Source organism: Cherax quadricarinatus, chromosome 37 (genome assembly GCF_038502225.1).
Source record: "Cherax quadricarinatus isolate ZL_2023a chromosome 37, ASM3850222v1, whole genome shotgun sequence".
Taxonomy (NCBI): domain Eukaryota; kingdom Metazoa; phylum Arthropoda; class Malacostraca; order Decapoda; family Parastacidae; genus Cherax; species Cherax quadricarinatus.
Genome location: NC_091328.1, coordinates 1,276,878 through 1,298,816, shown reverse-complemented (window position 1 = coordinate 1,298,816; position 21,939 = coordinate 1,276,878). Strand labels below are relative to the sequence as shown.

The window sequence follows — 21,939 nt, the reverse complement described above, 5'->3', positions numbered from 1 at the left end:
GTATATAAAAGAAGAAAATTAAAAGTAAGCATAGGAAAGAGCAAGGTGATGAGGTAACAGAAATTTAGGTAATGAAGATTGGATATCAAACTGAAAGGAGGGAGTGTGGAGGAAGTGAATGTGTTCAGATATTTGAGAGTGGATTTGTTGGTGGAGGGGTCTGTGAAGAAAAGGTGAACCATAGAATTGAAGGAGAAAAAGTTTAGTGTTTCATTGAGGCATCTGTGGAGACAAAGAAAGTTATCCATGAATTCAGTAAGGGATATATATGAGAGTAAAGTGGTACCAACACTTTTATGGATGTGAAGCTTGAGTTGTGAATGTTGCAGCGAGGAGGTGGCTGGTGGTAGTGGAGATGTCGTGCCTGAGGGCAATGTGTGATGTAAATAGTATGTAGAGAATTTGTAGTTTGGAGACAAGGAAGAGGTGCAGGGTTACTAAAATTACTATCCAGAGGGCTGAGGGGTTGTTGAGGTGGTTTGGACATTTAGGGAGGATGGAGCAAAATAAGATGACTTGGAGGGTATATCAATCTGTAGTTGAGGGAAGGCGGGGTAGGGGGCCACCCTAAGAAAGGTTGGAAGGAGGGGGGTGAAGGAGGTTTTGTATGTGAGGGGCTTGGACATCTAGCAGGTGTGTATGTATGTGTGTGTACGTGTGTGCGTGTGTGTGTGTGTGTGTGTGTGTGTGTGTGTATGCGCGTGTATGTGCGTGTATGTGTGTGTGTGTGCGTGCATGTGTACTCGCCTAATTGTACTCAATTGTGGTTGCAGGGGTCGAGACTCGGCTCCTGGTCCCGCCTCTTCACTGATCGCTACTAGGTTCCCTCTCTCAGCTTCCTGAGCTTTGTCATATCTCATCTTAAAGCTATGTATGGCTCCTGCTTCCACTACGTCACTTGCTAGGCTATTCCACTTCCTGACGACTCTATGACTTCCTAACATCCCTGTGACTCATCTGAGTCTTCAGCTTCCAATTGTGACCCCCTTGTTTCTGTGTCCCCTCTCTGGAACATCCTGTCTCTGTCCACCTTATCTATTCCAAGCAGTATCTTGTATGTCATTATCATGTCTCCCCTGACCTTTCTGTCCTCCAGTGTCGTCAGTCCAATTTCCCTCAACCTTTCATCATAGGACATTCCCCTGAGCTCTGGAATTAGCCTTGTTGCAAACCTTTGTACTTTCTCTAGCTTCTTGATGTGCTTGACCAGGTGTGGGTTCCAAACTGGTGCTGCATACTCTAGTATGGGCCTGATGTACACAGTGTACAGTGTCTTCAGCGATTCCTTATTAAGGTATCGGAACGCTATTCTCAGGTTTGCCAGGCGCCCATATACTGTAGCAGTTATCTGGTTGATGTGTGCCTCCAGAGACGTGCTTGGAGTTATGGTCACCCCAAGATCTTTCTCCTTGAGTGAAGTTTTCAGTCTTTGTCCACCTACCCTATACTCTGTCTGCAGTCTTCTTTGCCCTTCCCCAATCTTCATGACTTTGCATTTGGCAGGGTTTAATTTGAGAAGCCAGTTTCTGGACCACGTGTCCAGTCTGTCCAGGTCTCTTTGTAGTCCTGCCTGATCCTCATCTGATTTAATTCTTCTCATCAACTTCACATCATCTGCGAACAGGGACACTTCAGAGTCTATTCCTTCCATCATGTCATTCACATATATCAAAAATATCACTGGTCCTAGAACTGACCCCTGTGGGACCCCGCTCATCATAGGTGCCCACTGTGATACCTCTTCACGTACCATGACTTGTTGTTGCCTCCTTGTCATGTATTCTCTGATACATTACAGTGCCCTCCATGTTATACGCGCCTGATCCTCCAGATTCTGCACTAATCTCTTGTGAAGAACTGTGTTGAAGGCCTTCCTGCAGTCCAGGAAAATGCAATCCACCCACTCCTCTCTCTCGTGTCTTATTTCTCTTACCTTGTCATAAAATTCCAGAAGGTTTGTGACACAGGATTTGCCTTCCATGAACCCATGCTGGTTGTCATTTATAATCTTGTTCCGTTCCAGGTGCTCCACCACTCTCCTCCTGAAAATCTTCTCCATGACTTTACATACTATACACGTCAGAGACACTGGTCTGTAATTTAGTGCCTCATTTCTATCTCCTTTCTTAAAAATGGGAACTACATTTGTCGTCTTCCATATCTCGGGTAGTTGCCCAGTTTCAAGGGATGTATTGATTGTGGTTAGTGGTACGCACAGCGTCTCTGCTCCTTCTCTAAGGACCCATGGGGAGATGTTGTCTGGTCCCATCGTCTTTGAGGTATCACGGTCACTTAGCAGCTTCTGCACCTCCTCCTCCGTTGTTCGTATGTCATCCAACACTTGTTGGTATGTTCTCTGTTGATGTTCCCCTCTGTGCTGTCTTCCCAGAGCCCTTCCTGTCTCTACTGTAAATACTTCATTAAATCTCCTGTTTAGCTCCTCACATACCTCCTGATCATTTCTTGTGAGTTCCCCACCTTCTGTCCTCAGCCTGATCACCTGGTCTTTGACTGTTGTCTTCCTCCTGATGTGGCTATACAACAGTTTTGGGTCAGACTTGACTTTCGATGCTACGTTATTTTCATACTGTCGCTGGGCCTCCCTCCTTACCCGTGCATACTCGTTCCTGGCTCTGCAACTAATCTCTATTTTCATGTGTTCTATGCCTTCTGTACTTTTTCCATTCTCTATTGCACTTAATTTTTGCCTCCTTACACCGTCAGGTAAACCAGGGGCTCTTTCTGGTCTTCCCATTATTTCTGTTGCCCTTGGGAACAAAACTTTCCTCTGCCTCCTTGCATTTTTTTGTTAAATATTCCATCATTTCATTTACTGACTTTCCTACCAGTTCTCTGTCCTACCAGTTCCTGTTACCCTCTCCACTTGTAATTCTACTATGTATTCAAAGCACAGAACCACATGGTCATTATCTCCTAGGGGACTCTCATATGTGATGTTCTCAATGTCTGAACTGCCCAGGGTGAACACAAGGTCCAGTCTTGCTGGTTCATCCTTCCCTCTCACTGGTAGTGTCCTTAACATTGGTGCATGAGGTTTTCCAGTACCACATCCATCATCTTGGCTCTCCATGTTTCAGGACCCCCGTGTGGCTCCAGGTTTTCCCAATCAATCTCCCTATGGTTGAAATTGCCCATAACCAGTAACTTTGCTCGAGTGAGCTCTTCTTGCCACCTCAGCCAGTGTCCACCATTGCTCTGTTGCTCTCTTCATACTCCTCTCTTAGCCTCCTGCAGTTCCGTGGCAGATTATACATCACTGCAATGACTACCTGTGCTCCCCAGACTGAAGTGTACCTACTATGTAGTCCCTTTTTCCAATCTCGTCCATGCCTCCCATTTTCTCGAATTTCCATCGGTTTTTTACGAGCAGTGCAACCCCTCCTCCCCCTCTGCCCCTTCTATCTTTCCTTATGATCTGATATCCTGGTGGGAAGATTGCATCTGTTATTGTCTCAGTGAGTTTCGTTTCTGTAACTGCTATGATGTCTGGGGACTTCTCATTGATTCTTTCATGCCTCTCCTCATATTTATTCGTTAAGCCATCCGCATTCATGTACCAAACCTTCAACTTCTGTTCTTAAACTGTGGTCCTGGGGGAATATTGGGGTTGGGAGAGCAGGAGCCCTGTGGGGGGCCTATGGGGGGTTGCAGTGGGGGTGAGGGCAGAGTTCCCATAGGGGGTTGCTGTAGGGGTAGGGTTTGTGGTGTCGGGGTGGGGACAGAGGGATCAGTGTGTGATTGTTGGTTTAGATTGTTCAGTTGCCTTCGGGTTGTCGTGGTTGGAGTCCTTCTGCGGGTGTTTCTGGGGGATGTGTTTGCCCTTCCACCTGTGCCTGGGTTATTCTGCTTTTCTTTGTCATTTCCTCCCATTCCTCCTTTTGTTTTTGCACTCTCTCTTTCAGTATCATCCTTTCCTCTTGTGTTCTGTCTCAATCGAGGTACACACTCTGGAACTCCAGTTTCTCTCTCTCAGCCGTGCTTTCTCCTGCAGGATCATGGTTCGAGTTGATTCTGCCTTGAAAATTACTTTGAAAAGCTGTTTCCTTCTCCTTGCGAACCACCTAATTCTCCAAAAATTTGTGACCTGGGTCATGTCGCCCTCGCCTATCGCCTTCATGATTCCCTCAATCGCTTTTTTCTCCTCCTGTTTTCTTTCATCATAGGTTTCTCCTTCGGCTTCCTGGAGCCCATAGACAAAAACTGATCTTTCCCTTTCTTCCTACCACTGTCTCTCCCATTGCATCCTCTGAGGTGTTTTAGTTCCTTCCCTTGGAGTGTTCCTTCCTTCAGTCCCTACCCTAGCTGAGACCCCTATGCTCATTGGTTTGTCTTTCCTGCTCATCTGTTCCTGGCCCCTACAAGTGTCTGGTAGAGTCCCTGCTTATGTGCTGGCTCCTTCAGTGTCTTCCGACCTCTCATTTGATCCTAGTGTGCTCCCTGTCTTTGTCTTGGCCCCGTGTGGGTCTGGCAGGACCTTTGCCTACAGTATAGCTTCCTTGCTCCCTCCAGTCCCTTTGTCTGTGTCTGATGTAGATATTCCCAATACTATGTCTGTATTGTTATTTTTTGTCTAGGCTGTTTCAGATTTCTCAGCTCCTCTTCTAAGCTCTGTATCTTGGGTTCTGCTACTATGGCATGTTGCTCCCAATTTCTGCTCTCTGCAGCTAACCTCTCCTCCATCTTCCTTCCAAGCCCTTCTAGCTTCCTTCCCCAGTCTTCCTCCCTTTTTTTGAGCTCTGCCTCCCAATCCTCCTTCCCAGATTCGTCCGTCAGACCCTTGGCTCTCGGCCTTGTTCTTGATTGCCCCATTGCACCATAGAACAATGCTTATTTATTTTCGGAGTGGGTGTTTGTGTGAGGATGGGTGTTGTAGGGAGGGGAGGCAGGGCAGGGAGAAGAAGGATATGGGGTGGGAGGGGGGTCAGCATCAAGGAGAGTTTTAGGGGTTGCAATATGGTATAGGGAGAAAGGGAGTGTGGGAGAGGCTAGAGGGAGAAAGACTGGGAAGAGGGATGATGGAAGGGGGAGAGAGAGAAAGTGATAGGATGGGGGAGGGGAGAGGGATAGAGTGGCTGATTGCTAGAAAGAGAAAAAGAGTGGAGGAGTGAGGGGGAGAAGGATGGTTAGATAGGGGAGAGGGAGAGATGGTTAGAGGAAGTGGGAGGGGCAGAGTGGGGGATAGAGTGACTGCTTAAACAGGGGAGCCTTAAGACGGTGTGTGCATATGTGTATGTGTGGAGGGGGGGAGAGAAAGTGATAGGATGGGGGATGAGATAGGGATAGTGGCCGAGTGCTAAAAAGAGAAACGGGGGGAGGGGAAGGACAGAGTGATGGAGAGGTGGAGAATGAGAGATTATGTTGGTCCTGGTAGTGGGTGGGTGAGAGAGAGAGAGAGAAAGTGATAGGATGGGGGATGGGAGTGAAGGGGAAGGGGAGGAGAGGAGGGGATAGAGTGACGGCTTGAAATGGGTGCCTTAAGGTGTGTTCGTGTGTGTGTGTTCGTGTGTTGGGGGGTGGGAGAGTTGCGAAGAGGAGGTAGATAGTTAAGGGAGAGGGAGAGATGGTTAGGGGGAGGGGTAGTTGGTATATGGTTGAAAAGTAACCGTTACATGCACTCTGTCATATAGGCTCACAGGTCCCTGTGTATGTGTACTGTTATTGTGGCCTAAAACTCTGTACCCTACAGACTCAAATTTGTAGTCCCAGTTGTTTCCTAGTAATGCTACCTTCTCCACTTATTGCACTTTCTGGATTTAAGTACCAATTACTGCTGGTTACTATCCTATTCGTGTATAGGGCAAGGAGGAATAGCATCTTGTAGGAGTGAGGAAGAGCCAGTTGTGAGTGTGGGGAAAGTTTGTGAGGCAGTGGTTAGAATGAAAGGGGGTAAGGCAGCTGGGATTGATGGGATAAAGATAGAAATGTTAAAAGCAGGAGGGGATATAGTTTTGGAGTGGTTGATGCTATTATTTAATAAATGTATGGAAGAGGGTAAGGTACCTAGGGATTGGCAGAGAGCATGCATAGTTCCTTTGTATAAAGGTATAGGGGATAAAAGAGAGTACAAAAATTATAGGGGAATAAGTCTGTTGAGTATACCTGGTAAAGTGCATGGTAGAGTTATTATTGAAAGAATTAAGAGTAAGGCAGAGAGTAGGATAGCAGATGAACAAGGAGGCTTTAGGAAAGGTAGGTGTGGAGACCAAGTGTTTACAGTGAAACATATAGGTGAACAGAATTTAGATAAGGGTAAAGAGGTTTTTGTGGCATTTATGGATTTAGAAAAGGCATATGACAGGGTGGATAGGGGGGCAGTGTGGCAGATGTTGCAGGTGTATGGTATAGGAGGTAGGTTACTGAAAGCAGGGAAGAGTTTTTACGAGGATAGTGAGGCTCAGGTTAGAGTATGTAGGAGAGAGAGGGAGATTATTTCCCAGTAAAAGTAGGCCTTAGACAAGGATGTGTGATGTCACCATGGTTGTTCAATGTATTTATAGATGGGGTTGTAAGAGAAGTGAATGCTAGGGTCTTGGCAAGAGGTGTGGTGTTAAAAAATAAAGAATCAAACACAAAGTAGGAGTTGTCACAGTTCTTTGTTGATGACACTGTGCTTTTGGGAGATTCTGAAGAGAAGTTGCAGAGGTTGGTGGATGAATTTGGTAGGGTATGTAAAAGAAGAAAATTAAAAGTGAATATAGGAAAGAGTAAGGTTATGAGGATAAAAAGATTAGGTGATGAAAGACTGGATATCAGATTGGAGAGAAAGAGTATGGAGGAGGTGAATGTATTCAGATATTTTGGAGTGGACATGTCAGCAGATGGGTCTATGAAAGATGAGGTGAATCACAGAATTGACGAGGGGAAAAGGGTGAGTGGTGCACTTAGGAGTCTGTGGAGACAAAGAACTTTGTCCGTGGAAGCAAAAAGGGGAATGTATGAGAGTATAGTTGTACCAACACTCTTGTATGGGTGTGAAGCATGTGTGATGAATGTTGCAATGAGGAGAAGGCTGAAGGGAGTGGAGATGTCATGTCTGAGGGCAATGTGTGGTGTGAATATAATGCAGAGAATTCGTAGTTCGGAAATTAGTAGAAGGTGTGGGATTATGAAAACTATTATCCAGAGGGCTGAGGAGGGGTTGTTGAGGTGGTTCGGACATGTAGAGAGAATGGAACAAAACAGAATGACTTCGAGAGTGTATAAATCTGTAGTGGAGGGAAGTTTGGGTAGGGGTCGGCCTAGGAAGGGTTGGAGGGAGGGGGTAAAGGAGGTTTTGTGTGCGAGGGGCTTGGACTTCCAGCAAGCGTGCATTAGCGTAATTGATAAGAGTGAATGGAGACAAAGGGTTTTTAATATTTGACGTGCTGTTGGAGTGTGAGCAAAGTAACATTTATGAAGGGATTCAGGGACACCGGCAGGCCGGACTTGAGTCCTGGAGATGGGAAGTACAGTGTCTGCACTCTGAAGGAGGGGTGTTAATGTTGCAGTTTTATAACTGTAGTGTAAAGCACCCCTCTGGCAAGACAGTGATGGAGTGAATGATGATGAAAGTTTTTATTTTTCCGACCATCCTGCCTTGGTGGGAATTGGCCGATGTGTTAATAAAATAATGAAGAATTATCCTATTCCTTACTCACACTGAGAGAGGACCTCCTTGCGTTACAGTTGGCAGGACGTGTGTGTGCATGTACTCACCTAATTGTGGTTGCAGGGGTCGAGACTCAGTGCATGTGCGTGCACGTGTGCGTGCGTGTGTGCGCACGTGTGCGTGCGTGTGCATGCACGTGTGTGTGTGTGTTAGGAGTGAGTGGAGGCAAGTGGTTTTCATGAGTTGACATTATGTTAGTGTGTGAGCAAGTTAACATTTATGAAGGGATTCTAGAAAAACCTGTTAGCCGAACTTGTACTTTGCATATGGGCTAACACACTTTCTCAACTTATCAGTTACCAGACACAAATTTCAGTATTTCCTTTTAATTTTTTCCATAAGCAGCATCATCAGCCTCCCTTGGTAGGAGTCTAGTCATGGCCCCCGCCACCTACCTTCCCTCAGTGGCCACCCATCAAACCCGAGTAGTCACCTTACTTCCAAGGAGGCTTCCACCATCTACCATCACCAGGACTACTGCTGCCACTCTTCCCGAGCCTCTCTTACGGGTCCACACGCTACGGGAAAAATATTACGCTTATAACTCCGATCTCTTTCCCTTAGGTAAGTTGACGTAAGTTTCATCACATAATTTCTCTAGTGAAGTACAATTGACCCTTGAACAACACAGGGCTTAGGGGCATCGACCCCCCATATACTCGAAAAGCCTTGTATAACTTTTGACTCCCCACAAACGTAATTGCTAATATCCTATGTTGACTGGAAGCTTTACTGATAACATAAACAATTGATTAACACATATTTTGTATGTTATGTGTGTATTACATACAGTGGACCCTCGGCTAACAAACGCATCACACAACGTTAAAACCGCCCAACGAAGCCTTTGAGCGTAAAAATTTTGGTCTGGCTAACGATAAAAAAACTTGCCCAAAGTGATTCGTCCCGAACCTGTCTGTCCAGCCTGAGTGCTTCAGCTGCCCTGCCGTCATTGTTTACAAGCCAGGGTGGCCGGTTTCATGCATATATTCGATACATTTTGTATTATTCCATTGTTTATAGTGCTTGTAACTGCTAGATAAGCCACCTTGGGTGCAAAGGAAGCTAGTGCCAACCCTGTAGTAAAAAGGGTGAGAAATACTATTTAAATACTGTCATACCACAGTCAGCTGCTGCTGCACCACCGTCAACTGTTGCTGCACCACCGTTAGCTGTATTACTCGAAGATGTGGAGAGACTGTTGTTGGTGTGGCTTAACGAGAAACAACCCCAGATTGTTAGCCACCCAGGATGAGTCATCGAGGACTGTCTAACTTATTTCCATTGGGGTCCTTAATACATGTATTGTCCCCCAGGATGCGACCCACACCAGTCGACTAACACCCAGGTGAACAGGAAAAAATGCTTGGAACTAGTGCTCATATTGGTGCATTTAAGGCCAGCAAAGGTTGGTTTGAGAGATTTAAGAATCGTTGTGGCATACACAGTGAGATAAGGCATGGTGAAGCTGAAAAATTCCAACCCCAACAAGTGTTCAATTGTGACGAAACAGGCCTGTTCTGGAAGAAAATGCCAAACAGGACCTACATTACTCAGGAGGAAAAGGCACTCCCAGGACACAAGCCTGTGAAAGACAGGCTAACTTTCTTGTTTTGTTGTAATGCTAGTGGGGATTGCAAAGTGAAGCCTTTACTCATGTATAACTCTGAAAATCCCAGAGTGTTCAAGAAAAACTGTCTCATCGCTCATCAATACTCTTCAATAAAGATAAGTGTCATTTTAACATTTATTTACAGTGGACCCTGGCATACGATATTAATCCGTTCCTGAGAGCTCATCGTATGCCGAAATTATCGTAAGGCGAATTAATTTTCCCCATAAGAAATAATGGAAATCAAATTAATCCGTGCAAGACACCACAAAGTATGAAAGACAAATTTTTTTACCACATGAAATATTAATTTTAATACACACAAACTGACACCTTTATTGAAGATCTGGTGATGATTGATGGGATGGGAGGAGGGGAGGGTGTGGAAGTTGTTAATGTTTAGAAGGGGAATCCCCTTCCATTAGGACTTTAGGTAGCACGTCCTTTTCCGGGGTTACTTCACTTCTTTTAATGCCACTAGGACCAGCTGACCGTGGTGCAGCAACAGCTGACCGTGGTGCAGCAACAGCTGACCGTGGTGCAGCAACAGCTGACCGTGGTGCAGCAACAGCTGACTGTGGTGCAGCAACAGCTGACTGTGGTGCAGCAGCAGCTGACTGTGGTGCAGCAGCAGCTGACTGGTGCAACAGCAGCTGACCATGGTGCAACAGCAGCTCACCGTGGTTCAGCAGCAGCTGACTGGTGCAGCAACAGCTGACCGTGGTGCAGCAACAGATGATGGTGTAGCAGCAGCTGACTGTGGTGCAGCAGCAGCTGACCATGGTGCAACAGCAGCTCACCGTGGTTCAGCAACAGCTGACTGGTGCAGCAACAGCTGAACGTGGTGCAGCAACAGCTGACCGTGGTGCAGCAGCAGCTGACTGGTGCAGCAGCAGCTGACTGTGGTGCAGCAGCAGCTGACTGTGGTGCAGCAGCAGCTGACTGTGGTGCAGCAGCAGCTGACCGTGGTGCAAAAGCAGCTCACGGTGGTTCAGCAACAGCTGACTGGTGTAGCAACAGCTGACCATGGTGCAGCAACAGCTGACTAGTGCAGCAACAGCTGACTAGTGCAGCAACAGCTGACCATGATGCAGCAACAGTTGACTTTGGTGCAGAAGCAGCTGACCGTGGTTCAGCAGCAGCTGACCGTGGTTCAGCAGCAGCTGACCGTGGTGCAGCAACAGCTGACTGTGGTGCAGCAACAGCTGACTGTGGTGCAGCAACAGCTGACTGTGGTACAGCAACAGCTGACTGTGGTGCAGCAACAGCTGACGGTGCAGCAACAGCTGACCGTGGTACGATAGTACATATTTCCCACCGTTTTTACATATGATTGCTTAAGAGATGGTATCTCCTGCTATCTGTTTTTTGTTTATCCACACCAATAACAGTCTCTCAACATCTTCGAGTACTTGCAATCTCTGTTTCGAAAACAAACTAGCACCTTTTGCAAGAACAGCTTCCTTGATTGCCGTTTTGTTGGCCACAATAGTAGCGATGGTTGATTGGGGTTTGGTATACAACCTGGCCAGCTCCGAGACACTCACCCCACTTTCGTACTTAGCAATTATCTCTTTCTTCATTTCCATAGTAATTTTCACCTTTTTTACTGCACGGTTGGCACTAGAAGCTTTCTTGGGGCCCATGGTGACTTATTTTGCAGGTACAATCACTAAAAACGCTGTGATAATATGAAATGTACCAATTGTATGCGTGGATGTGACCGCACTGGCTGGCTTGTAAACACTGGCACTCACAGGGCAGCTGAGGACACCTGTGGGATGTGTCCCGGACGAATCGTGTGTGGCGGGTTTTTTAACATGTGGCGAGGCAAAATTTTTGTGTTAAAATGTATCGTATGCCAGATTTAATATATGCTGATGCCATCGTATGCCGGGGGTCCACTGTATATAGTTATTGTACATGTCTCATTGTTTTCTTTGTAGGGAAATGTATATTTCATAAAAAAAAAATTATATTTTTTAACCCTTAAACGGTCCAAATAGATCGACGTTCAAATTCGTAGTGCTACAAAAGTAGATCTACCTTTTTTTACATATTTTCAAATATAACAAAAAAAAAAGTAGATAAAAGTTTTTTTTTACACATTTTCAAATGTAAAACAAAAAAGCTCTGCATTTTTTTACATACTTTCAGATGTTGAAAAAATGTATATATACGTTTGGACCATTTAAGAGCGAGTTAAACAAGTTAAGAAAGCCTAGGGAAAGTATGGATTTGTCAGTTAAAAACAGAGTAGGGGAGTTAGTAGATGGGGAGAGGGAGGTATTAGGTAGATGGCGAGAATATTTTGAGGAATTTTTAAATGTTGAGGAAGAAAGGGAGGCGGTAATTTCATGCACTGGCCAGGGAGGTATACCATCTTTTAGGAGTGAAGAAGAGCAGAATGTAAGTGTGGGGGAGGTACGTGAGGCATTACGTAAAATGAAAGGGGGTAAAGCAGCTGGAACTGATGGGATCATGACAGAAATGTTAAAAGCAGGGGGGGATATAGTGTTGGAGTGGTTGGTACTTTTGTTTAATAAATGTATGAAAGAGGGGAAGGTACCTAGGGATTGGCAGAGAGCATGTATAGTCCCTTTATATAAAGGGAAAGGGGACAAAAGAGATTGTAAAAATTATAGAGGAATAGGTTTACTGAGTATACCAAGAAAAGTGTACGGTAGGGTTATAATTGAAAGAATTAGAGGTAAGACAGAATGTAGGATTGCGGATGAGCAGGGAGGCTTCAGAGTGGGTAGGGGATGTGTAGATCAAGTGTTTACATTGAAGCATATATGTGAACAGTATTTAGATAAAGGTAGGGAAGTTTTTATTGCATTTATGGATTTAGAAAAGGCATATGATAGAGTGGATAGAGGAGCAATGTGGCAGATGTTGCAAGTATATGGAATAGGTGGTAAGTTACTAAATGCTGTAAAGAGCTTTTATGAGGATAGTGAGGCTCAGGTTAGGGTATGTAGAAGAGAGGGAGAATACTTCCCGGTAAAGGTAGGTCTTAGACAGGGATGTGTAATGTCACCATGGTTGTTTAATATATTTATAGATGAGGTTGTAAAAGAAGTAAATGCTAGGGTGTTCGGGAGAGGGGTGGGATTAAATTATGGGGAATCAAATTCAAAATGGGAACTGACAGTTACTTTTTGCTGATGATACTGTGCTTATGGGAGATTCTAAAGAAAAATTGCAAAGGTTAGTGGATGAGTTTGAGAATGTGTGTAAAGATAGAAAGTTGAAAGTGAACATAGAAAAGAGTAAGGTGATGAGGGTATCAAATGATTTAGATAAAGAAAAATTGGATATCAAATTGGGGAGGAGGAGTATGGAAGAAGTGAATGTTTTCAGATACTTGGGAGTTGACGTGTCGGCGGATGGGTTTATGAAGGATGAGGTTAATCATAGAATTGATGAGGGAAAAAAGGTGAGTGGTGCGTTGAGGTATATGTGGAGTCATAAAACGTTATCTATGGAGGCAAAGAAGGGAATGTACGAAAGTATAGTAATACCAACACTCTTATATGGATGTGAAGCTTGGGTGGTAAATGCAGCAGCGAGGAGACGGTTGGAGGCAGTGGAGATGTCCTGTCAAAGGGGAATGTGTGGTGTAAATATTATGCAGAAAATTCGGAGTGTGGAAATTAGGAGAAGGTGTGGAGTTAATAAAAGCATTAGTCAGAGGGCAGAAGAGGGGTTGTTGAGGTGGTTTGGTCATTTAGAGAGAATGGATCAAAGTAGAATGACATGGAAAGCATATAAATCTATAGGGGAAGGAAGGAGGGGTAGGGGTCGTCCTCGAAAGGGTTGGAAAGAGGGGGTAAAGGAGGGTTTGTGGGCAAGGGGCTTGGACTTCCAGCAAGCGGGCATGAGCGTGTTAGATAGGAGTGAATGGAGACGAATGATACTTGGGACCTGACGATCTGTTGGAGTGTGAGCAGGGTAATATTTAGTGAAAGGATTCAGGGAAACCGGTTATTTTCATATAGTCGGACTTGAGTCCTGGAAATGGGAAGTACAATGCCTGCACTTTAAAGGAGGGGTTTGGGATATTGGCAGTTTGGAGGGATATGTTGTGTATCTTTATACGTATATGCTTCTAAACTGTTGTATTCTGAGCACCTCTGCAAAAGCAGTGATAATGTGTGAGTGTGGTGAAAGTGTTGAATGATGAAAGTATTTTCTTTTTGGGGATTTTCTTTGTTTTTTGGGTCACCATGCCTCGGTGGGAGACGGCCGACTTGTTGAAAAAAAAAAAAAAAACTTTTGGCTGTCTGGAATGGAATAATTAGATTTCCATTATTTCTTACGGGAAAATTAATTTGGCTAACGATAATTTCGTCTAACGATGCGCTCTCAGGAACGGATTAACATCGTTATCCGAGGGTCCATTGTACTGTATTTTTACAATAAGCTTGAGAAAAGAAAATGGTATTAAGAAAAATCATTAGGAAGAGAGGATACATATACAGTACTGTATTGTATTTATCGATACCATAAGTTTATGTTTTCGGTTTACAAGATGAATCGTCTGTCACTACCTACATCAGTATTGTCTTACTGTTTTTTTTTAACACGTCAGGCATACAGTATTACAGTCATATACTACATAATACAGTACAGTGGAATCTCGGTTTTCATATGCCCCAGTTTTTGTAGGATTTGGTTTTCGACAACTTTTTTCGTTGAAATTTTGTCCTAGTTTTCCTACATCCGCTCGGTTTTCACAGAGTTCAAAATGGTTCATACCAAACGCGTCTGTGTGACTCGGCCACTCAAGTGCCCACGCAAAGCCTCTACTGGTGTATCACTCTGAAAATCCCATAGTGTTCAAGAAAAACAATTTCATCAAGAGTAAACTGTGTGTGATGTGGAAGGCTAACAGTAAGGCATGGGTCTCGAGGCATGGGTCACGAGGCATGGGTCACGAGGCATGGGTCACGAGGCATGGGTCACGAGGCATGGGTCACGAGGCATGGGTCACGAGGCATGGGTCACGAGGCATGGGTCACGAGGCAAATTTTCATTGAGTGGGTCAGTGAAGTGTTTAGCCCAAGTGTGAAGAAATCCTTCCTGGAAAATCATTTGCCACAAAAGTGCCTCCTGGTAAAGGACAATGCTCCTGCTCATCCTCCAGACTTGGAAGACCATTTGTTGGAGGAGGATAGTTTCATCACAGTGAAGTTCTTGCCTCCTAATACCGCTCCTCTCATCCAGTCCATGGACCACCTGGTCATTTCAAACTTCAAAAAACTGTACACCAAAGCACTGTTTCAATAAGGCTTGGAGAAAATTGTGGCCAGAATGTGTCTTCGAGAAGGATTTTGAAGGGTTTGAGGCTGACCCTGATTACCCTACGCCTGTTGTGGAATCTATTGTGTCTTTGGGGAAGTCTGTGGGGTTAGATGTGAATTGCCAGGATGTGGAAGAGTTGGTGGACAACCACAAGGAAGAGCTAACCACTGAAAGAGCTGCAAGACCTTCGACTGGAACAGCAACAGACCGCAGCTGAGGAAATTGCTTCATAGGAGGAGGAAGAGAGAGGGGAGAATATGCCTTCTTCAGTGATTAAGGACATGTGTGCAAAGTGGAATGAATTGCAAAGTTTTGTGGAGAAATGTCACCCTAACAAAGCTGTTGCAAGCATGTCTGCAACATGTTCAATGACAATGCTTTGTCCCATTTTAGGCAAATCTTAGAGATGCCAGAAACAGACCTCTCTGGACAGATTTTTTGTGCAACAGGGGTACAGCAACTCAAGCTGGTCCTAATGCCAGTAAAAGACAAAGAAGGGAAGTAACCCTGGATAGGGCCTTGATACCTGAAGTCCTTATGAAGGGGGGATTTCTCTTCCAAACAGTAACCTCTCCTCCTCCCTCTCCCCTCCTCGCCATCTTCCATATGCCAACAAGAGTCTTCAGTAAAGGTAAAAGTGGTGTTAAATGTTCATTTATCCATTTCATTAGTCATTTATATTTGTATCTCATTGTTTTCTGTATGTAAAATTATAGTTATTCTCTATAAAATGTATTTTTTTGTTAATATTTTTGGGTGTCTGGAATGGGTTAATTGGATTTACATTATTTCTTATGGGAAATATTGTTTCAGTTTTCATCAGACTTTTTAGAACAGATTAGTCACGAAAACCGGGGTTCCACTGTATTGGAAACATTGTTACATTTAAAAAAAAAAAAAACCTGTTTTGATAGGCTGATAGGCAGTTCCTCCAGTTAGAAGAGAGAGAGAGAGAGAGAGGCATACTGAAAGTGAAGTTATAAAACAGTAAGAAAACTAACCCCATATTAATTTTATATTAAATATCACCCACCTTATGCCTGTGTAAGGATAGGCAGTCAACTTTCATACAAGTCTTTGTGCACTGTGTTCTACACCATGAATACTTAGGCAGTGGTGGTGGTGGTGGTGATGACACAAAAACGCCCCATGCAGTTCTTGCTGTACAATTATTAGATTTTCACATGGAGACACACATACACAGCACATAAGTTTAACTGTGTGCATAATGATTATGTACTGTTCATTAAGTGGAAGTTGATCATAAAGGTCTTTATCCTTGTTGTCTTCATGTTGAGTAGGCTGAGGAGGAGGAGAAAGAGGAGTGGTTGGTCTTGCTGTCTTAGGGGTGGCACAGGCAGAGGAGGTGGAAGGGGAGGCAGGCTGGTCTTGCTGTCTTAGGGGTGGCACAGGCAGAGGAGGTGGAAGGGGAGGCAGGCTGGTCTTGCTGTCTTAGGGGTGGCACAGGCAGAGGAAGTGGAAGGGGAGGCAGGCAAACACTGTAACTTTACAGAAATATATCGTGATTTCTGTCTGACTTTTTTGCTTTTTTTTTTCTTTAAAAATGTTTCTGTATGGTACCAATCCTCCTTCCACCATTTACTTTAGTTTCAGTACCCATATCATAGAAAGGTCCATCTTGGCAGAAGCTGCTTCTCCTGTTATCTTGACATTTTTTAAGCCAAACCTCTTTCTAAAATTATCAAGCCATCTCTTGCTAGTATTAAATTCTGGAGCTTTAGATTCTTCACTTTCCTTTGCTTTAAGTTGTTATATAATGACAATTTAAGGAATATTAGACTCAGAGTTGGAACAGATATAGAGATCACTAATGGCCCACATAGAGCCAGTAAAGTGTTTAAATTACTGGGAATGCCTTAGTCTTAAATATGTACTCACTGGAGCAGAGGAGAGAGAGTTACTTGATAATATATACCTTGAAAGGACTCAAGGGCCTGGTCCAAAATCTGCACACTACCATGAGAGTATACTGGAGTGAGAGATGTGGAAGGAAGTGCAAAATAAACCCAGTGAAAAGCAAAGGTACGGTAGGCACAATAAGAGAACACTGTATCAACGTCCATGGCATCAGATTATTCAACATCTAACCTGAAGATATCAGAAACACTGCTGGAACAAGTGTAGAAGTCTTCAAGTGGAAGCTGGACAAGTATCTTCACTAGGTACCAGATCAACCAGGCTGTGATGGATATGTGGGGCTGCAGGTCTGCAGCAGCAACAACCTGGTTGATCAGACTAGCACCAGATGAACCTGGCCCATGGCTGGGCTCTGGGAGTAGAAAGACTTGAAATTCATCAAAGGTATATCAAAGCTAAAAGGTCGCACTAAACACCGTAAAAAATACGCAAGAACTGTGAGAGATCACCTTTTGCTGTGATAGGCAATTTACTGGAGAGATGATTAGCACTGCATGGCATTTCAAGCAGATATTGGCAGCAATTGAGCTCACCACAGTAGAAACAGGAGGCGGCTATGACATTACTACAGTAGTACAGTATGTACTGCAGTTAATTTTATATGGTTATGATTTAATATTGTATCCTTACATTTGTTTACATTTCTCTCAGTTGTAAATGGCACCATCTATGATGTGTTTGTGTACATAACTTTTGATGAATTATAACTTTTTACAATAGATTTATGTATATTTTATGGTAGTAAATGATAAAATAGACTAGTATCTACATATATTTTATGCAGTAATGACATACCTAACATTTTCCTAATTTTTTCTCTATTTCTAGGCTATGCGATTTATCTGCTCTTTTTTTTTTTTTAAGTTGTCAAATCTCTCTCCAAAATTTCCAATATATTTATTGAAAAAATCCACATATAAGTGGACCTGCACAGTTCAAACCTGTGTTGTTCAAGAGTCAACTGTAATGCCCAATAAGATTCCTTTTTCCCTGCATCTAAAGAACACCAGCATTGTCCGCTTAAATGTGTAACCATTGAACAGTTGTTGCTCTTTCTCTGTAATGTGCATTATTCATAATAAATCATTTAAAAGAGAAGAATATTCAAGTGAATTTATACAGGATTTCATATTCCATGAGGTATTTAAAATACAGTACTGTATAGTAAAATGTTGAAAATTTAACACTTGTAAATTGAAAAACTCGTCAAACTCTAAGAAATTTAATAGGGAATGTGATGCTAGCTAATGCCTGTTTACCCTCTACAGTAATTACTGTATCTTCCCATAGCTTGGGAAACTTATTCTAACATGCACTTTTGTCAGTTTACTAATAGACATTTCTGTTTCTTGTATAAGCAGCCATCAGATTTCATCAGTTTATCATCTGAATATTGTGTTGATTTTATGAAGCAGGTATGTTTCAGTTTTGGAAAGACATGTATGTATAGATTGAGATTTAATAAGGAAACATTTCACCACAAGTGATGAAATTTGTCTTAATCTGTGCAGACATGTCTTTCACAATTTTTGGTTTTTAGCCTACTAGTTCAACCTATATTTGAACACCGTATGATATTCACTTTTTAGGCGTTGAGACGAGCGAGGAGAGTGATGGCAGTGATACAGAGGACCTTTGTGGAAGTCAACAAGGCTGGCTGGACCCCAATGATGGACCTTATGAGAGATACCAAAATTGGGTGAACAATGCTAGTGAGTTGAGTGGCAGACAGCAGAGTTGGGTGGACCCAACAGCTACAGCATTATCACAGTTGTCAGGTGGCACTAGCTGTCAGCGTTCCATTACCCTCTCAGTTGCCCTGGCATCACATAGAAGACAAGTTAGTAGGTTATTGACATGTTGTGTCTTTACTATGCATGTTTTCTTCCTCTGTGTATAGGGAATATTATAGTTATTGTCAGAAAGTACTCAGAGTGCATTATTACTTGACTTTTCCTATAGCTTTTTATTTCTGAATGCACAAGTAGGGATTCCTTGCATATACTGTTTTTGCTGATTTCTAATATGCCTTTCATGCAAAACAAATCCATGTTTTGCTTTGCATAATGCCAAGTGCACCAAAAAAATTTTGAACTGAAGTTCTTTTGACTATGTTATATTAGCAGTTGGGTAAAATTCCCTCCTACATTAAAAATAGCTGATTTGCCTGATGTTTAATTTGGTAAATGTAATTTTGAAATATCACGATTATGGCTCTTTATCCAGTAAATAATCATGCCCACACTATAGGGCTTGATGAATTTTTCGAACAGTAATAATTTGAATGGGATGCTTGTAAAGCATGATTGAAAAGTTGGTTGCTTCATCAAAGTGCTCCATAAATATCACTACGTACTACTATTATTATTATGCAGTCATGCTACAATTGACAGCCTAAAAGGACAATATAACTAAATCTGACAAAAGGTAAAAGTGTTACACAGCAAAGCTGAGTAGCTTTATAAAATATACTCTCTATTAAGATTATGGATAAATATTTAAAAAATGGTAAAAAAATCACTTGCCTAATTAGAGTGCAAATTTCATCAAGTAAAAAGCAGCTAAACCGAAAAGATGACAAGACTAGAAAAACTCCATTTTACTACCTACTGCTTACTCTATTTTTATGACCTAAGTGAAACTTTAGAAAAATATCCCCTTGAAATTCATATTAATACCAACTGACCAGTTGACTTAATTTATCATTATTAAATAAATTCTTGACTACACAAGTACATTAGAATGAGATGCAAGAGGTGGTAGCAAATGTTATATCTACTTGAAATTAAAAATAAAATAAAATTACTTAGGCAGGACACCTTAGCACAGCTTTGCTCGTATAGCTTCAAATAGGTACTGTAATTGCAATTGCAGTAGGTAATAAGAGATGTTGGAAGATGTAATGGTAATATATAGAGTGAGGTGGGATGTTATTGGGTCATTTATATCATATTTTTTAGACAAGTTGCTTATGGGGTGCTGTCCATCACCCCTTGAACATGCAGTTATGAGTACACTGTACCAGACTACTTTTTTCCTAATATGACACATTTTGTGCCATATCATTTAAAATACAGTGAGAGGAAAAATGTTGTGGCATTACTTGTATGTTTACTGAATATTTTGAGTTGAATAAATAAAACAAGAGAATCATGATAGATTAACTGCATCTTCCTGGCATGAAAAAGCAGTTAGAGATTTGAGTTATAAGCTAGTAAAGCAAGCAAGGATGAGAAAGTCTTCCAATAGATCAAAAAATACTCGAAAGATGGGTGTCAGGATGGACAGAAATAAATAGTTTTCCCTAAAAGATCAACACAAGTGCTACTTCTATTCCTGATAAAGCATATTTAAAGAATCTGCCACATGGGCCACACTCTGTGTGTGTTTGTGTGTGTGTGTGTTTGTGTTTTTGTATTTGTGTTTGGTGTTTGTGTGTGTATGTACATACACTCATGTACATACCTGTTTGTGGTTGCAGGGGTTGAGTCACAGCTCCTCTGTGTTTGTGTTGGATGATGTGAGAGTATTGAGAATGATGACCTGTAAGGAGAGTTTTAAGACAGGTTATCTAAGTGATTGCTGGAGTTCAGTTCAAGGAAGTGCAAGGACTTTGTAGAAGGAGAAAGGGAGACCAAAGCTGAAGTACAGTGGAACCTCAAATATCGAGCTTTCTTCGGTCCAGAAGTCTGTTCAAGTGCCTTTACCGAATGAATTTATTCCCATCAGGAATAATGTAAATTAGATTAGTCCATTTCAGACCCTTAAAAATACACTTATAAAAGCACTTACAAAAATACACTTATATAATTGGTTGTGTTGGGAGCAGTTCGATTTTTGAGGTTCCACTGTATATACTGAGAGGAGAGAAACTACAAATATTGACTAATGAAAAGATCTGGGAGTAAATATCAACTATATGAAAACTAGGGATGCTCCAGAGTCATAAGGCTTAAGAGGGCAGGGGTCAGTACCAGGAGCCACAACTCAGCTCCCACAAATGCAATTCAGCAAGCACAAACTAGTAACTACACTCACGAAACTATTACTGATATCATAATCTCTGCATTTTCTGTTTTAACTATACTACTTGACTTTGTTTCACTAAATTGTTATGTATAATATAGTAATATAGCTGTAAAGAAGTGACTACTCTTCTCTCTCAGGTTACAGCATCTCGTGTGCGTACAGAAGTGCGTTCGTGGGAGGTTGAAAGGCGGTGTCCCCTCACACAAACCCTGGTAGATGCTGCACGCACACACCCACGCCTCGCTGCAGATGCTTGCTGCCTCTACCGCAATTCACAACATAGCCAAGAATCTCCAAAAATAAAGTCTAGGTCAGTGGTAGCTTATGTAACCTTTGCCAGTAAATATAGTTAATGGTTTTCATTTCTTCATACTTATTTAACTTTTTAATACAGTACAATACAGTTTTTATTTCTTTGCAGAGGTTACAATGTGTGATTTACATTTTATAAAAGGTTGTTTAGTACAAAGGAAGCCACTAACATGCCTGAGCATTTTGAGCAGACTAATACTAATGCTTACAGTCTACTTAAAACAAGACATAGATTATAGAGTGGTAAATTTTAATTATTCATTATTATACCTTATTACTAAAGTGAGGTAGTCAAAAATTTTATAACTAATAAGATTTATAGTAATATTACAGTATTATAATTAGTAAATATACAATTTTAAGTTAACTTACTTTCTTTTGCAAGATTAAACAGTATATTACAGTGGACCCTCGGGTAACGGTATTCGTTCCAGAGAGCTTGCCTTTAGCCGATTTTGTTGTTAGCCGAATTAATTTTCCCCATAAGAAATAATGGAAATCCAATTAATCTGTTCCAGACACCCAGAAGTATTAAACAAAATAATTTTTTTATTGGGGTTTTGTGGGCAAGGGGCTTGGACTTCCAGCAAGCACGTGTGAGCGTATTAGATAGGTATGAATAGAGACGAATGGTATTTGGGACCTGACAAGCTGTTGGAGTGTGAGCAGGGTAATATTTAGTGAAGGGATTCAGGGAAACCGGTTATTTTTATATAGCTGGACTTGAGTACTGGGAATGGGAAGTACAATGCCTGCACTTTAAAGGAGGGGTTTAGGTTATTGGCAGTTTGGAGGGATATGTCGTGTGTCTTTATATGTATATGCTTCTAAACTGTTGTGTTCTGGGCACCTCTGCAAAAACAGTGATTATGTATGAGTGAGGTGAAAGTGTTGAATGATGATGAAAGTATTTTCTTTTTGGGGATTTTCTTTCTTTTTGGGTCACCCTGCCTCGGTGGGAGACGGCCAACTTGTTAAAAAAAGGTTTTACTTGAAATATATATTTCCCTACACAGAAAACAATGAGACATGCAGAATAAACAATACTGAAATGACACTTACCTTTATT

The 21,939-nt window shown here is 42.3% G+C and overlaps 1 protein-coding gene across 4 annotated transcripts in view; it reads left to right on the top strand.

Moving 5' to 3' along the window:
• LOC128702111 (lethal (3) L1231) overlaps positions 1-21,939 on the top strand; it is a 68,052-nt gene that overhangs the window by 30,549 nt on the left and 15,564 nt on the right. For 3 of the 4 annotated variants that reach the window (XM_070091767.1, XM_070091766.1, XM_070091764.1), the window contains 3 exons: positions 8,012-8,233; positions 18,119-18,369; positions 20,696-20,868. In XM_070091767.1, coding sequence (XP_069947868.1) covers positions 8,012-8,233; positions 18,119-18,369; positions 20,696-20,868 — 646 coding nt within the window. The remainder of the gene's footprint in view (positions 1-8,011; positions 8,234-18,118; positions 18,370-20,695; positions 20,869-21,939) is intronic. The other variant, XM_070091765.1, reaches the window with a different exon arrangement.